At 35.3% G+C, this 18,781-nt stretch overlaps 1 protein-coding gene across 4 annotated transcripts in view; it reads right to left on the bottom strand.

Annotated features, from left to right (window-relative positions):
- The window catches only part of CDC42BPA (CDC42 binding protein kinase alpha), a 190,275-nt gene that overhangs the window by 66,562 nt on the left and 104,932 nt on the right, over positions 1-18,781 (bottom strand). For 3 of the 4 annotated variants that reach the window (XM_088145909.1, XM_088145902.1, XM_088145892.1), the window contains exons 11-15: positions 17,569-17,691; positions 5,862-5,995; positions 4,482-4,724; positions 4,062-4,172; positions 3,203-3,450 (exon numbers count right to left, since the gene is read on the bottom strand). In XM_088145909.1, the coding sequence (XP_088002035.1) occupies positions 3,203-3,450; positions 4,062-4,172; positions 4,482-4,724; positions 5,862-5,995; positions 17,569-17,691 (859 nt within the window). The remainder of the gene's footprint in view (positions 1-3,202; positions 3,451-4,061; positions 4,173-4,481; positions 4,725-5,861; positions 5,996-17,568; positions 17,692-18,781) is intronic. The other variant, XM_088145897.1, reaches the window with a different exon arrangement.

Below are 18,781 nucleotides of genomic sequence, written 5' to 3'. Positions count from 1 at the left end.
TGTGAGAATAAAATATAGAGAAAGGGAACAAAATACCCTGTCTTCAGTCTGCAGGGAAGGTGAGAGATTGAGAGACGGGAGGGGGAGGGGAAAGGGGGGATGGATGGATGGATGGATGGATGGATGGATGGATGGATGAATAGATATAATATTGGTCACTATTTAAACAGCTAAACTGAGTAGGAGTGTTTTGGATTTTAAATTCATACTTATTATAAATTAATTTAGTTTTTTAATCAGACTCTGAAATACAGCATAGCATATCTGAACCAGTTCTGAATTGGCATGTTGCTAGGCATCATCTGAAACACAACACTTCATTCCAACAGTGTTGCATATTAATAACTGCTGTTCAAACTCTGAATCTGTAATCCAACACCATCCACTCCTCTCTTCAGCTAACAGATTCCATGCATATGATGAACATTCTGGGGGAAAGCCAATAAAGATTAAAGCATTAACTGCCAGGGGGATGGATAATGGGTCACACAGCTATGCCTGAGACTGGGGTTTAAGGCTAACTTCTCAGACAACAGTTCACCATTCTTTAAATTAAGCATATGATTACATCTTTCTTTTGATTTACGTGTTTAGCACTTTTTTCCCCCTCTTAGAATAGTTGTTTCATTTACAACTTGTCTAGAAGTAGTTTTTAACTTCTTTTATTTTGCAATATGTAAAAGATGTAATGTGGAACATTATGTAAACTACTCTGATGACAGATTTAGAGATCTGATGTTGAAAGCTACAGCTGAAGCTACAGTAGAAGTGGCCTTTCTAAAAGAAACAAAACTGGTTCAGAACGGTACAAGGGAAAAGCCTGAGTTCAAAATTATTTGGTGGTTCAGGTGTAACAGAAGAAAATTAATTTTAGGTACAACACAGATATGTTTTCAAGCCTCATCCCTGATACATTTTTCATCTACCTATATTTCAGTACCTTTGGGCTAAAAAATAATAGACGATACAAATCAGAAAGCAGAGCAGTGGGATACATGCTGCAGTTCTGTGTACAATTAGTTTAGAATATTTCTGCTAAACAACAGTACCCATAATGAGACTCTCAGTATCACAAACTTGCAATTAAGAACATGCCAAATTGATATTTTACCATAAGACAACAAAGCAATGTGGTACATATCTTTTTGAGTTGATGCCATTTTCAAAAACAATAAAATGTCATCTTGCTAACTCCTTTAATAGCCTTTAAAATACTTCATATTGCCTAATTTCTGACAAACGAATCAGTCTTGTCCTTACAGCATTTTTGTTAGGTATTTTAAAAATATCTCTCAAAGCAAGGCCTTCTTCTGATATATGGCTTGATGTCAGTATGAACTACAGAAAAGCAGCTGAAAAAAGATAGAATCATAAAGCTAAAATAAGACTTAAGAATATTTTCCAGATTGAGATACAAACTTCACCTACTATTTGTTTATTTAAATTTAATTTTAAAAAATAGAAAAAGACATTTCAACACTACTCATTCAATGAATCTGTTCTGTGGGAAGTGGCTTGATACTTATTTCTCACAAGTTATCTGTTTTGGTCACTTTATCGAGCATGTTTCCTGACTATTTTAATGAAACCGCCTATTCAATTATAAAATTATAACTTAGATAGATGGAAGATAAAATATCCAGAACAGACAGAGTTTGGCTAGTGCCAACCACTCAAGTGTTCAATACATAATGGAATAATCTATTAAGCACCATGTACTACATAATACAATTAACCTGCACAGCTGAAATCCAAGACAATTGCTATCTGTAAATTGGCAGTCATGATCCAATAGCATCCCATGCGGGTACAATTGCAACCTCTCTATATAGATCCAATTTAGATCTACTAGAGCTGGGTGGAAAACCTCTATACAGGTCAAGTTTTATTGCACAGAACCCCACCATGAGTACTGTGTCCAAGAGTGTCCAGTACATTCTAGGAAACATTCAAAGAAACTAGAGCAGGTACTGAGAAGGTTAATGAATGGACGTCATGTTTCATTTTGAGAAAAGATTACCAAGGTTGGATTCAAGTATCTCAAAGAATGTTGCCCAGAAGATCAAGACCAGTTCTCTATTCTCCCAGAGTACAAGATACAGAATAATGGATTTAATTACAGGGATAGAGATTCCAATTCAATGGGAAGAAAAGAAAAGAAAAGTGATTCAGCAGTGGAACCAAGTATCAAGGGTAGTGAACTCTCCTTTTCAGAATATGTTCAGTGGAGTGGAGGCCAGAAAGCTTTCTCTAGGTGATTATTTAATACAAACTCCTCCATGAAGAAGGTGGTCCACCTTAATGACCTAAATGGTCACTTCTAACTGTATGATTTAAATAAGCTTTAAATAATAAAGCATATTGTGTGGTCCAAGTCCTGTTTTCTTTGAATAGATACCAGCAATCATAAATATATTTACTCATGCTTAGTTTTAATGAAGTCTACTACAAAAAACTGCTAGCAATATATACATGTATAAAGACTACATTCAAATAATTGGAACAAATTTTACTTTTGCTAGAGGAATTGTTCTTGGAATGGAGTTCTGCTCAGAATCCTCCTGCCAGGCAAAAAAGCTGATAACATAGCCACCCACTTTCAACTCGGCAACCCCCCCCCAAAAGATCACCTCTTGACCAGAGCATACTAGGGTTGGGTGGGATCTTTAAACAAAGAGAGGGATTGATAAAGAATTTCATCTCCTTCATTTAGCCAACATATTTCCTTCATCTTATCATAATCTACTATGGACAGAGAGAGATCTTTATTTATGAAAAACCCATTCTGAATTCAACCAAAATCATATGCAGATACATACATCCTATCTGGGATAGTGAATGCAGTAAACCCCTTCTTCAAGGTCATTTGCCATCCCTATGTCTTCCATATCTCCATGTTTTAAGTAAAACAGTTTGAAAGAGGCTATATAAAGACATTCCGTATTGTATAAATACAGTTGCAAAGACTCAACACGTTTAAGATACAATCTTCACATGTTTACTACTAAGTCATACTGATTCTAATGAATCTTATTATTTATTTCCTAATACTTTTGTTTCAAGGCTGAAACACGTTAATTTGTTACCTTAAGATAGAATATTATTTGGGTATCCAAATATAAATATTTGCAGTGGTATCATCTGTTTTGCTAAAGTCACAGAAATATCCATGTACAGAGGAATTGTACATGAATGGACATACCTTTCTCTCCTTGTCTTTTCCAATTTGTCTTTCAATATCAGAATTTCTTTTTTGAGAGCAAGTTGTTGGATCTCTGCATCACGCAGTTCCTTCTTCAGATTTTTTAGTTCATTAGAATGTATTGCTTCTCGTTTAGATAGCTCTTCTTCATAAAAAACAATTTTCTTTTCCAAGTCAGCTTTTAATTTTGTTATCTCTTGTTGATGTTCTGTGCTGCTCACCCCTGGAGACCAACCAATTTGTTTCTGCTGTAAAAAAGGGATATTTCAGAATTAGCTTTTATGGTTTGCAAAACTGTGACATATAAAATTAGGAATAATCCTAGAAGCTGAAAAAACCATGGAAATGAAATTGGTTGACACTGATTTTGAAATAAAATGTGATAAATTGCATCTCACTGGAATGTTTTAATATAATACCTCAACTGAGCTTCCTCTTTGATAAATGCACAACAAACTAACATTTTAATCATCCATTCTTCCAGTATTAACAACAGAAAGCAGACCATTGCAAAGCAGTTCTACTTCACATGATAGGATTCTGCTGGATGGCCAGATGGATTGGGACTGTGCCCAGGGCACTGAAATATCCTACGAAGTCAGCTCACCATCACTTCTGCTAGGAGGTTTTCATTAGATAAAACACACTACTAAAATATCTTGGAATTACATATCTATGAGTATCCGCATGAACAAAGGCTGTGTTAAGGATGATTTATTTATATAAATTTTAGTGTGCTTTCCATTTAGTTATCCCAAAGTGAACTAAATGAGAATGTATAAACTTGCATGTCTCTTAGTCCTCTATCTGGCAAAGGCAGTTATCACACTTTAAAATGGTGAAATCAATGAAGACTAACCTTTAGTCCTTCTAATTCATTTTCCAGCTGCTTAGAATATTGCTCACTTCTCTCACGCAGCTTCCTGTCCTTGGATGCCTCAGCAGCTGCAGCTTCAGCATGAACTTCCAGCTACAAAAATCATTTTTAAAATCATAAACACTCTTTTTAACATTGCTTTTCCTTAATAATGTGCCAAAACTTCTAGATTCATCTGCATATATATGAGGTTAATAAGCATATTTAGAAAATTAAAAATGAATTGCAGAAACAGTCTGTTATTCACCAATCACCATTATTTAATCAACTAAAAGACAGGTATTTTAATGAATTTAATTTTAAATAATTTTTTTTCATGTAATACTATCCCCAAAGTAAATCTGGAGTGACTTTTGGTGGCCTAAAAATTTGAGAGGGGGAGAAGGGGAATATTAAACTTACTTCCTTCTTTATTCTGTCTGTTCTGCGCAGTTCTTGTCTCAAGCTTTCTACCTTTTGCATCACCACTTCCATCTCTTCTTCTTTATCTCTAACTTGGCGAGAAAGCTTCTGCTTTTGCGAATGTAAGTCAGTAAGTCGTTCATTCATTTCGGAGAATTCCTGCATGGCCAGTTTACGTTGGCTATGTGCATCTTTCAGCTCTTTGGTTTGTGCCTTTAACCTCTCACTGGAGTCAAGCAGTTCCTGCAATCAGAAACAAAATATGACATATCCTTAAATATTAGCTTTCTACCACTCAATAGGGTTAAAGTTAATATCCCCATATACAAGTAAGACATACTAAGCATAATTTTAAAATGTTTTAATAAAAAATAAACACATGTAGCAATGTCTATGAAAACACAATCAATATTGTATGGACATGGACTAAGTTAAGGAATTCTATTAGCAACTGCCCTCTATTTGATCCCTAAATTTCCATTTGTATTTTGCATTTTGTATGAAGTTCAGATTTATCTTTTCCCTAACAGGAAGGCAGCAAAGGACCTAGCCTTTATTCTTACCATCTGCTATTATGCTGATACACACAAAAAAGTAATTCAAGTCATTTGTACTCTGGATTAAGGAGTTAGATGCTGCAAATCAAAGAACCTTGCTTTCTGATTCAGTTAGGTACACAGCTGCTACTTGTTCATCGGCAAGCTTTTGTGTGACCTTCTACCTACCCCCAAACGCAACATCCAGCATCTAATATACCTAGTAATATAAACATTGATATAAACATAGATGACTGCTCTTTTTATTCTCTTAGAACACTTATCCAATTTCAATATTTATTATAATTGTACACAACAATGGAATTGTAGATTAATTTAAATTACTTTAAAATGCTATTACCATAGATGTTCATTGTGGGTTTTACTAGATAATTTAACCTCCAAGGTTAATTTTCAGATTACCAAATTCAAATAACTTCCTTTCTCTCTGTGCAATATGATAATACATTCATCCAAATATAGGATGTCTAAATGTTATTTATGTCACTATTTCCAAACTTTATATCATGTTATTACTTTGGCATAGTCCTTCCATGATCTACCCCATAATTAACAATCTTACCTGAGTCTAAGAAATCTTTCTATATAAACATAGCAGTGACCTCCTGAAGTGGTTTAAAATCTGGAATCAATCATACAGAACCACTCATGTAGTAACACTTGTAATTTTTTTAACCATTTCAGAAAATACACTCAAAATGCAGATAGGATATGTTTATATTGCCTAATTATTTTTGCTGTGTTTCTATGTTAAGATCACTGAATCTGAAGTGAAATATTCTAAAAGTGAAATAGAAATAAAAGTTGATCAAATTGTTTATACCTTATTAAGATCATCCCTCTCTTGCTTTAGTGCTTTGATTTGTTTCTCATAAGTTTTGATGTGTCTGGCAGCATCTTCTAATTCTCTTCGTGCAGAACTGGCCTCTTCAAGTTGCTGCTCTAATCGTCCAGAATCTATAAAAGAAAATTACTGAGAAACATAAAACACTAAAATAGAAGCCTTGCTGCTCACTTTGGACAACAAAAAGAACCCAGGATTAATTCCAACTTCTCTGAAGAGCTGAATATTTAGGTGTCATTTGTCTGTTTGTATGTCTGAAATGCTGACTATGGCGGCAGGACTTTCTGCCAGTCAGAATGATAGATGACCAATCTTTGGTCTCCATCTCTTCTTCAAGTTATGTCTTCTGTAAAATGAGCTCCAGACTAAGGCTATATAGCTTAATTACATTCTAGGATTTTTACACAGATTAGAGCCTACTTTTCCATCTCTATGCAATAGTTGGCAATTTGATATTTGCTGGATAGAAAACCATGCTGTTTCCAAGTGATTACCACATGCCATTTGGTTTTTCAAAACTTAACACATTACCTTGCAAGTATTCTATTAACCCCCTGTTGTTTTGGAAAGCCTGGCAAGTTCAGAGAAATGTATTTGTTTGATTTATACCCTACCTTTTCTCCAGGAGATCAAGCTGCTTACAAGGGGATTTTCCTTCATTTTCTCACAACCACCACCCTGAATAGTAAGTTCGGCTGAGAGAGACTGATTGCCCAATGTCTTCCAGTGAGTTTCCCTGGCTAAGGTCAGACTTGAATTTGGGTTTTCCCAGCCCTTGACCAATTAATCACTATAACACACTCTTTCCATGTCTCTTCTGCATTTCTCATACTTTTCTCAGTCAGTTCCAAAAATAATTTTATTTTGAAAATTTCCCACCTGTTACAGAGCTGGTCAGACTTTATCCATGCCAGAAATATATCTAGCATTGATTCTGATCAGGGAGGGTTACAGGATGGAACAGAGGAAATTAGATCCATGGTCCCTCTCCTTCTTTCTTTCCTTTCTGACACTGGAAAGCTCATGGAAGCTAGTGTGGGGTCTGTGCTCAATTTTTCTAATTTTAGATTTTCCCTTCCTAGATCCAAGATCTCTCCAACCTCATAGTGTGAATTTCACATCTGTATTATTCTATGGATCTGGGATACTGCTCCCAAGAGAGCTTGGCACTGTAGCTTAATAATTAAAAAGTTTTAATTTATAAACTCCAGGTTGAGCACAATTTTTTTTCTCCATAGGAGGATTAATTAAAAACAAAATGGTTAAGTAACTTCCTATTCAACAAAGGTCTTTTTAAAAAGGAAGGTCCAAATGTTGTGGCAGAAGCCCATTAAACAGGATGTGAGATGACCTTCCATAGGAAGGGAGTTACAAACCCTAGGTGTACAAGGCCATCTCCCTATAAAGATAAAATATAAGCATATGCTAGTTAGCCAATGCTAGTACTAGTGGGAGGCATATTTCTCTCATATGTCTTGTGTGTATGATAATCTGAATACTCTGAACTAAAAAGGCAAAGGGATTTATACACAAGCACTGTACTAAGTTGTCAAAGGGTCCATGGATGGAGCAGGCAAGGAAACAATATAATAACATCCTAGGTATCAATCCACTTGGTTATAAAGTGAGACATTAATTGTGACAAATGTACAGCAAAATGAGCAATTCATCTCACATCCTCAAATATCTGCACTGATGAAAAATAAAATTGAATAGAAAAAATGAAGAATTGCTACCTTGAAAAAACCATAGTGAGACCCTTATGCTACATTTTTAAACATTTCCTTTGTTACTTTTGGTACAATATCAACCCACAAGTGTTGCTTTTAGGGAAAAAAAATTCTTGGTTGGTTATGCAATTTTGCCTCCATTTTGCTTTTGTTATTTCAAAATAGAGGCACAGACCAAGGAAGATGACAGAAACATGAAAACGTGGGCATGGAGGATGTGCAAAGATAATAACTGAGCCTAAGATAGAAAAGAACACAACCAGGAATTAATATGCTCTTTGCAACCACCATGTTGAAACAACAGAAGCACAATATTTAGTCTTAATGTTGGTAAATTTAATTCTAAATAAGAAAAAAATTCAAATCTCTACAAAGAAATTTTGAACTCAGATTTTAAGAAGCACCCTTGACTGAATCAACACGGAATTCTTATCTGCAACTGTTAGTTAAGAGTTTCCAATTTCATGCTGTAGATGTACAAGATGTAATGCACGTTATACTATTATTATTTTTTTTTAAGAAAAAAAATGTAATAAAGCATATCACACAACATCTATACGTAGCATTTAGCTGAGATACTGTCTAAGCCAAAAGTTATGATGTATAATTTAGCAAATTAAATTGAAGGGTGCTTGTTATATTGCGCACGTCCTTTAAAATCCGCAAACGTGTTATCTTACCCAAGACAATATTCTGTAGTTTACATCTTATTATATATAGTTGGCTTTCATTATTCTTAATTAAAGGAATTTTAATTAAATAATTAAATCCCTAACTCAATTTGATGTTTATTACATTTATTTTATTATTTCTAAAACTGCAAAAGCACATATTACCCAAAGCTTTTGTTTTTAAAACAAACTATTAGTCACTTAAAAGAAATAAATAAAGCACATAGTATAATGTTATAGCACTCATTTTCCTTATGTATAGTATCTTGACCCAAGTTATCCTGAAGGTTCTCATGTCCAGTTGTTATTGCTTCAGAGATATTGACAAGATGATGACTGAGATTATTTTCCTGGGAAAGAGAGATAAGACAGCAGAAGCTAGACCTCTGAAATTTCAGATGGAGAAATCTTAGTTTTATTTTTGACTATGCCGTTCGTAAAAAATTGGGAATCTGTCAACTGCATTTCAAAATTTTTACAGTCACTTCAAAGTGACCTTGGAAAAGCTGCAGAGTTTCTCCAGGCCTCTCTTAATAATTTGCAAAATGCTGATGTCAGTACAACATCATGCCTGACAACTGCTGTGACAACAGCCTGGTTTTCTGATGTATCTCAGGACATTCAGAACTGACATGTGCCACAGGTGAAAAAATGTCATAATGGCCTCTGTTAGGATCAAAGACTATCTACAGATGACCAATTCAGAGTGAACATGTTCTTTAAAACTGAACATAGCAGTCCCTCTGATAAAGTGAGTGAGATGATAATATGATAACATGGGTGAGGCGAGGTGAGGTTGGCCCCATCCCTGTCTGCCTTCTAGAAGGCTTTATAACTTGGTTTTTCCATCAACCTTGGGGATCCCATCGGCAAGCCTGCAAGAGGGTTATGTGATGTTAAATGACTGTGTTCTCCCACATTCTTGGGTTTTTATCTTTTATTTATGTTGCTCATTTTATGGTTTTAATTGTAAAAGTTGTACACCGCCCAGAGTCACGTTCTGTAAGATATAAATATAAATAATATTTAAGTGTGTGTATAAATAAATAAATAAATAAATAAATAAATAAATAAATCAGATTTGCAGGCCTCAATAGAGAAGTTTCTACATTTTATGCTCTATAGCTATAAACCCTGATGTCAGGAACTGATGAAATGTATGCAGCTATGGAACTTCTTGTCAAGAAATATGGCAGTGGCTTATCAGACATATTTCCTGGACAATTGTTCTAATTCAGATAATTCCTGAAATCTGATATTCTAAAAATCAGTAATAAAGTTGCAGAATTTAGAAAGCCATTCTCTATCATCAGGTTTTACTGGTATCTGCTCTAAATGCCTGGTTTTTTTTTAAACCCTTTTTCTGCCACTAGCGACAGGAACAGCTGCAGAGAGGTTATTCCTAAACTTAAAAATCTACCTGTGAAACAGCACATCACAAGAGTGCTTAAATGGCCTGTTGTACTTTCAATTTGAGATGGACCATGCGAGAAAACTGAAAATTCCCAAGATGACAAGTACAGTATATTTGCAGATGAAAAGGTGCAAAGGAATTCTACTCCCAGGGCCCCCACCTGCACACAGCCAAGGATGCTGCTGCTGGACCCCAAGTTCAACCTGGCTAGACCATATAGGGTGCACTGGCACTGAAGCTGCACAACAGAGACATACAAGAGATATGCCCTAACCAGCAGCCTACACAATACAGACAGAAGAGGAAGGAGAGAAAAGGAGCAACCAACTTCTTTGTGCTGTTACCTGCCTGGAAAGTAAGTTACTGCTATTTCTATTTTAATGTTTAAAGATTTGATTTGGCTAGTTGACTGGATGTGTTACTAGATGTTTTAGCTCCCCAAAACAGCATTAACTGGGACTGAAATAGAAAAAAAGAAAAATGTATCAATTTGTCTTTAAAGTAAAGGCTACCTTTTCCACAGTCTACAATTTTTCACTAAATTCTTTTCCTGAAGCCAAAAGGTTTCTTTCTATCCCCAGTTTATACTTTTCTTTGTATTTGCACATATTGAGTAAATGTTGAATTTACTCCGGATCCTCAAAAGAGGATCACCAGTACATGTGACAAGAGATTTCCTTTCAGTGTCATCACTGCTACAGCAAAAGTCTGGCCCAGCTTCTTGCAGTGAAACCTTGACTATCATTAAACCACACTGCTTTCCATGGTCCTCTTGCCACTGGCAATAAGTTGAGTTTCATCAGTCAGCAAAGTAGCTGTCTGTCTCAATCCAAAGGTCCTGTGGAATAGTATCATTTTTACAGGTCCTATAACGCTGTAAATATGTTTAAGGAGACTTTTGAGATATAAAGACTGTGAAGGTGCTTCCTAGATGAAAACCAATAAAAATTAACATAAATAGCAATTATTAATAATAATCTAACAAAAATAATATTCAAAACAAAATATACTAAAATAAAAAAAATGAAAACATCAATAGTCACATAAAAATATAACTCAAATGAACACTATTGAAAATAGATGCTTGGATGGTTCCTTGAACTGCAGAAAATTTCCAGAGACATGAGATCACTGCAGAAAATTTGCTCTTGGTTTCACCTCCACAAAAATAGTTTAGGCACATCTCATATTGGGGGGATTTAAATGATTATAATTTTAGTATATATTATAATAAATTTTATTATAAAAATAAATATTAAATATTAAATAAATTTTAATTATTTTATCTTGCATATTTGTATCCCTTTAATGCATTCAGGGAATATAAAACATTCAAACTAAATAGAAAAGTAGTATAAAAATTGAATGACTAAGTAAAGAAAATGTAAGACACCAACATATCGAATAAATATATACTTTTCTTAGCATTCATTATTACATTTTGAAAAAGAATTTATTTAAATATTAATATCCTGTCTTCCTACAAGATATAAAAAACCCAACATAGCTAAAATAAAAACAGTAAATACAATACTGAAAACAGCCATCAAAAATCTATTAGAAGTCAGAGAAGTAAGAAATCAGAGCCATCGAAAATACTTTAGGTCAAAGAAATAAAAATAACTGGGGAAAAAATAACAGAGTAAGAACTACATACATGTGGGCCAGGAAGCCTTTAAGCCGTTAAAAAAAAAAATTCACAGCATGAGCAGTCATAAGGCAGACCTGATCCTATATATCTACTAGTCTAGTTTCAAATGAATTCTTTCAAATATAAAAATATCACTACAAAAATCAAGAATTAAAAAAAAAAAAATTCAGGATCAGACAAATTTTTTCAATAATGAAATCTAGTATTTTCCCATTGATTTTTTCCTCAGACATGCTTCTCAGAATGAGTAAGCTTTTCTACATTACACTATATTAGTCATAAATGTTATTTTGTACTTGGTAAATGATTTTTCAGAAGAAACAAAACCTCCAGATCAGATTAAAAATGCTTCAAGCATACTTTAACAAACTTAAGATGCCAAAGGTATTCAGTATAGTTTTCCATCTTGAGTTATTTTATGCAGAAAATAAAGCAGTAGTGATCCAGAAAAAGTTATTCTAAGAATTTTAAAAATCATACATCTTACAGTATAATTTAATTCCAAGACTGCAACCAAATGACAAGCTTTAAAATATCAACTAAGAATTGACTCATTGTTTATTTAAAACTGTATCATCACACATGCTTATTAGAAACATTAAGAACTGTGGTCACAAATTTGTTAGATCTAAAATAGCAAGAACAATATCAACTCAATAGGCAGCCTGAACATTTAAGAACAACTACGATGAGGAAAATTAACAGTTTAATTCATTACTGATACCCCTGATTGCTTTTTAAAGTTCATTTATCAGCTAGATGTGAGTGAACAAGCTAAAACCAAATACAATCCAGATGATTGTCCTGGTAGCCAAGAAGAATCAGATTCAAGAACTGGAATTTAGCCTATTCTTGATAGTACTGCATTCACTTCCTTTAAAAATGCAGGTCTCCTTGTAGAAGTGCTCCTTGATCACACAGCTGACTCTGAATTTCCATGAGGTAGCAGTAGGAAAAAGCGCGTCTACTGTATCAACTGTAATTTTTCTATTTAAAATTTTACAGTTTGGATCTGGTGATGAATACCAAAGCCTTGGCTAAATCCCTGTTGGACTACTACACAGTGTCTATGTAAGGCTACTCTTGAGGAATGCCTGGAAGCTTTGTCATGCAAAATGGAGCAGCTAAGCTGATGACATTAAGATAGATAGATTTTGTGCCTTCTAGTTGGTCTGGACTCCTGGCAACTGCCTGGACAAGTCCAATATACTTTTCTTGGCAACATTTTTGGAAGTGGTTTGCTATTGCCTTTTTCCTAGAGCTAAGAGAAAATGACTGACCCAAAGTTACCCAGCTGGCTTTGTGCCTAAGGCAGGACTAGAACTCACAGTCTCTAGCCCAGTATCTTTAAACACTATACCAAACTGGCTCTCTCATTAGCAACACTTGTACAATGAAAACAGCTCTTGGGACCACTACAAATACTAAGAAATCAGGAATCTGGTAGCACCTTTTCCAAGTAATAGTAAAGTTTTAGCAAAAGGCTCACAAAAGCTTATTCCTCTTAATAAAATTTGTTAGTCAATAAAAGTACTATCATATACCTGATTTCTTGCCACAATAGTCTAACATGGCTCTCCTATAAAAAATACTAAGATCATACTATGTCAATTTTGATAAATTTGAATGATTTTACAGGGACAATTGAAGAGTTTTTGTTTTTCAAATCCCTTAACAGCTCAGGGCCCGAATATCTGAGCAACAGCTATGAAAGTATCTCAAAGATACCTGTGATATTAGAAGCTCACTTGCCATGACGTCTTTTTCTGGCACCATGACCAAGTTATGGAATGCATTCTCTTGGAAGATATACTTAACTTTCATTTTTTCTGTGATAGAAAAGGAGTCTTAACCTTTCTTTTCATCCAAGCCTTTTAAGTTAAGTTGACTGTTTTAAATATTATTTTTAATTGAGTTTTGAAAAGATATATTATTTTTGTTTTAACCTATTCCCTGTCTCTTGGCCACCCTGAGTACCTTAGAAAAGTTCAGAGTTATTCCAGAACAGTGTTTAGCATTTTCCTGTGGGATGTAAATTGAAACAACATATATTGTGCCCATATGAATAAATATCAGACTTCCATTTCTATCTCACAGGTTTCTGGTATATTTCTGTCCATATCCAGGGGGAAAAAAACCTGATTCAATCTATATATGCACCAAAATATGCATGCTTCAGTTTGTGTATGGAAATCCCAAAACTAGCTGTTTCATCAATGGAATGTGTTGCACATCTGTGGCATTCAATATAGAATCACTAGCAAAAATGAAAGACTTTGCTGAAGGACTTAACAGAAAATGAGCCTTGGGGTTTGAATCCAAACTTTAGATGAAGCTGCTAGGTCATACCAAGATATACATTTAGCCCAGGAACATGTTTCCTACTATGACAAGCTAGATGCTTTTCATAAGCCTGCAGTCACTGCATAAAAACAATAATCATCACATAATAAATCTAAGGTGCTAAGAGGGATTCCACTGGGGCTATTTAATCACAGTTCCTTAGTGTGGACATGACTTGACAACATGCCCTTCTTCTACACAGTGGCCACATGATGGCTGGAATCTGCTAGCAAACAGCTGACTCCTTCTAAAGGTGCATTTAAAGACATAGTTAACTGATAGTGAGGGGCAGGTCTGCTGAAATAATGGTGAAAATGCTGAAGGAACAATTCCAATGAACTACCACAAATATGGTTAGAAGACAACAGAGGAATGTGCAGGAGCAGCTCCTTTACTTCCTCCCTGTACGTATTTGGGCAAGACTCTCACCAAAATATTAGGCTTGAAACATTCTGGCTATGCTATTATGAAAATGCAGCACTCCATACATGTGAATCACAGGAACAGAATTAAGAATTGGAAGCTCTACTTGGCAATTGTGACTAAGACTGATGAATTTATATAATTCCTTTTAAAGCTAGTAACTATTACACATCTTATTATAGTGAATTGTGTAATGAGATTTTTCATCAGTCTTATTGCCATCAGTGAATTCCAAGGTAACCAAGAATTCTTACTTTTATAAGAGCAGATAATAAAAGAACAAACAATGCACTTCATGCATTTATTCAAGACAGCAAATTAACCATGGCCTCTTGTTTTCATCTTATTTCCTAACCTGGACATATTCTAGTAACAGTGGTAGTCTCAACTCTTCATTTTGGTTATTCTCTTCTGTATCATTTTTGAGACTGGAGTACTAATCTGAACACAGAAGTTAAATGAAATGCAAATGATACTACATTAATTCAGCAAAGAAGAACTCATCCATTACCATGCTCAAATATATATAAATATTAAGCCCCCCATGTCCTACTGTGCTACATCATTGTGATGAGGAGGGCTATTCCTGGGAGGGACGAGTGAAGAATGCTGTAAAGTATGCCAAAGGTATATGCTCCAAGCAGGGTCACCCAAGGCATTAAAATTATCCCAGTGCCTGGCAGCCACCTGTACTGAGCAGCAGCTATATAAGAAAGATGCTCAAGGTAGATGAACATTTTACTGAAATTGGCAAAGACTTTATTTAATATTGCATGGGAGAAGGCAATGGTAAATCACGCCTGTATTTTACCAAGAAAACTACACTGAGAGTCAAGATAAAGTGACTGACAATGTAGTGCCGATGATGGGCTCCTCAGGCTGAGAGGCTCTTATCAGTCTATTGAGGAGGAGGTGAGGTTCTTTTGGAGTAACAATGGAGTTTATGGTACAACTAGATTAAAACTTTTTGGATACTGCCATGCAGGAAAAGAAAATCTGAAGCTGCCAAAACTGAATTACAGTGGGAACATGGAATGTATGAAGCCTGAACATGGAAAAACTTAACATAGTGAAAGATAAAATGAATTGACTACACACTGATATCTTAGGATCATTGAACTGAAAAGGACTAAAACTGGATATTTTCAGTCAGAAAACCATACTGCTTACTACTCAGGACACAAAAACAAAGAAAGGAAAGTGTTGCTTTCATTGTCAGGAAGGATATATAGCAAAGACTGTATTTAGGTACAATGCAGTCAATGACCAAATCATATCAGTTAGACCTTGCAGGACAACCCTTTATTAAATGACAGTTACCAGTGTTTATGGCCCAACCACTGATATAGAAGAAAATGCAGTTGACTAATGTTATGGTCAAGTTCAGTGGGAAATCAACAGAACATGCAAGCAAGATGTGCTGCTTGCGGTTGAAGACTGGAATGCCAAAGTTGGAAATAGTAAGGAGGAAAATTTAGTTTGACTGTATAGCCTTGGAAACAGAAATGAAGCAAGAAAACAACTTAGCAGTTTCAATGTTTTCTTTATTGCTAACACAATTTTCAAACAATCAAAACAAAGTCCTGAGCCTCACTGATAGGGAACCAGAGGAATTGTGGAATGAGATCAAAGACATTGTTAAGGATCAATGTGAAAAAGATTGTCAAAGGCCAAGAAATAAAAGAACACAAACTGGAAGTCACAACATATGATGAAATACCTCAGACTGATTGTGTTGACCATGTCAAGCTATGGAATGTCATTAAGAAAACGGGAATCCCAGAAAATCTCATTGTCCTCATGTAAAAATTATCAACAGGACAGAATATGGCAAAATAAACTGATCCCAGATCAGCAAAGGAGTGAGACAAGGTTGTATATTCCTTATTTATTATACCTATATGACAGGTATATACTCAGGGAGGCTGGATTGGAAGAAGATATGCATGGTTTTAAAGCTGGAGGAAGAGGCATCAATAAACTGCACTATCCTGATGATACTACTTTGATAGCTGAAAATACAAATGATCTGTAAGCTCTATTAATAAAGCTCAAGAGCACAGTGAAAAAAATGGGCCTACAATTAAATATAAAGAAGACCAAATTAATGATAACAGGTGCATTGAATCATGGATAGTTTCTGCCTTTTTGGATTAATATTAACAGTAAAAGAGTCAGCGGTCAAGTAATACACTGCACACTAGCATTTGGTTAGAGAAGCAATGAAGGCCTTGGAAAAGGTATTCTGATTCCAAGATGCATTTATACTGCAAAGATCAGAATTGTGCAAGCAATTGTTTGACACTATGACACTCTATGGATGTGAGAATTGAAGAAGCAGCGTAGAAAGAATAATAAAGCTTTTGAAATTTGATGTTGGAGAAGATTCTTAAGAATACCATGGATAGGCAAGAAAACAAACAAATTGATCATCCAACAATTCAATCCAGAGTCCTCATCTGGGGCACAAATGACCAGGCTCAAATTATCCTACTTCAGACACATTATACAAAGATTTAGCTCAAATTATCATATTTTGTAAAGACCTTGAGAAGTCTGTAACAGGCAGAAAGATAGAAGGAATTGGACAACTAGCAGTAAGGTGGATTATAGAGGTGATGGGTCACCATTAGGAGACGTGAAGGGCCAGGTGGAGGACAGATCATCCTGGAGATGGTCTACATAATCATTCAATCAACTAACTATATGATAAATGTAAAAGTAAAGGTAGTCCTCATTTAGCAACCGCAACCGGGACCAGCAACTCAGCTGCTACGTGACATGGTCACTAAGTAGAAATCACACGACCATGATTACGCTTACAATTTTACTTCAGCTTTTCTTTTTCCTCACTCCCCTGCCCTTTGGAATGCTCACCCTGGTGCTGGGATAATTAGCAAAAAGGGAATTAATTTGCACACTAGGCAAACAGCCAGCATTAGTGCATGCCTTTCGATATGTATTCCCCATTATGTGCCTGCTTACTCTCTTATAATCCCTTCCTCTCCAATCCCTCTGCTCTGCGGGGGAGGAGGGAGGGGGAGGAGAGAAGGAAAAAAAAAACAACAGCTCAGACACAGGAAAGATTGCCCAAAGAGATTGTTTAGGCAACTTCTCTGCTCTGTTGGCGGCGGGGGGGGGGGGGAACAGGTCAGGCACAGGGCAATGCATACTAACTGACTGTAATGGCAAAGACATGACTGAGAGAGAGAGTTGCTACAAAAGTCATAAATGCATGCCTTGGTCACAAAGTTATTTTTTCAGCTCTGTCGTAACTTTGAATGGCTGCACAAGGCAGTCAGTAAGCAAGGTCTACCTGTAAACATTTTACATTGGATAATAAATGTAAGAGTAGAAACATTTGTGAAGAAAGATATTGTTTGTTCTGTTTGAGCAGAACACAAAAGTTGAAAAAGAACTTGCAATGTTTTCAATATTAAATACTTAGACTTACCAATGACTTGTTTTCTCAATGTTTCAATTTCTTCCTTCAGGTTTTTAATTTCTAAATCTTTGCTTGCTGTTAATGGACCATCTACAGTTGAATAATGTAGGGCCTGGACTGTTTGTGTGGACTCTTAAAAAAGAGCAAGAGAGATATATTTGTAAGAAACTGCATTCAAAAGTTTCAGTCCATAGGTTTTCGCATTTCAAAATTATAATATGATACCTAAGAAGTATCTGTGGCCTGACAATTGACTGTCATCTTCTGACCCCAATTTAAAGATTCTATAAAATTTTCTCTCATTCCAGACTTTTTGAACTTTTATGACTTCCTTCAGTATAAGGAAGTGACCTTCACTTTCTTCTAGTGATCAAAACCACTAAGAAAATGAATATTAAACTATTAAACTGATCCTGTTTTTTTAAGAAATATAGTACCTAGTTCACCAATTGATGGCATTTGTACTAAATGTAAGATAAGTACCATTTGCACACATTTATGTTTCAAAGTAGCTCTTACAGGCTGCATTCTATGACCACATGAAAAGCAGAGTAATTTAACTAAAAGAACACCTTGTCTCCAGCTCAAAAAAAGGTATCTTTCATCTAAATAAATGTACAGTACATTGGCAGACTGCTATTTGGAGTATGAGGACTGAATTGTGCAAAATTCTTGCCTGGAGGGGCAAGCATCATGAAACTTCCTCAAGTTCAGTACCTTCAAGTTAAAAAATCAGAAAAGTCTGAAGCTAATAAGAGTAGTGGGAAAATCTGTTGTAATGTCAAAGTATTATGTATCTAGACAAAGTTGCAAAAAAATCTGTTTCTCAGGAAACTGACTGGAAAAAACCTTATGAAGCAGCCAGTAAAAAGAGTGTACTAGCACTGCTTTACCTGTTTGGTCCGTTTAATTTTGTAGATTTCACTGAAGAAGGTAAAATTGCCCTGCAAAATGTTAGACTGCTATAAAATTGGCTCAAATTTTGCTATGTGTTTGCCACCAAGTTGATCTGCCATGGGGACTGAGCATGTGAAGACAGCATTTAACAAGAGATGGGGGCTTTGGAAAGTTGAAGGTAAAATGGCATAAAGAAATATTTTAAGAAATAATTGCCAAAGGTCTGGGAGTAGGCTAGAATAAATGGAAGGGGTCATTTAGGCCATTGAATCACTGATCCTTGCTCAGAGCAGGAATCCAAATTAAAGTATCCTTGGCAGGAGGC

Source organism: Python bivittatus, unplaced genomic scaffold (assembly GCF_059951505.1).
Source record: "Python bivittatus isolate LINGU-HERP-01145 unplaced genomic scaffold, Pbiv_v1 ctg000020_np1212, whole genome shotgun sequence".
NCBI lineage: Eukaryota > Metazoa > Chordata > Lepidosauria > Squamata > Pythonidae > Python > Python bivittatus.
Note: the sequence above shows the minus strand (reverse complement) of the source record. Positions and strands in the feature narration are given on the sequence as shown.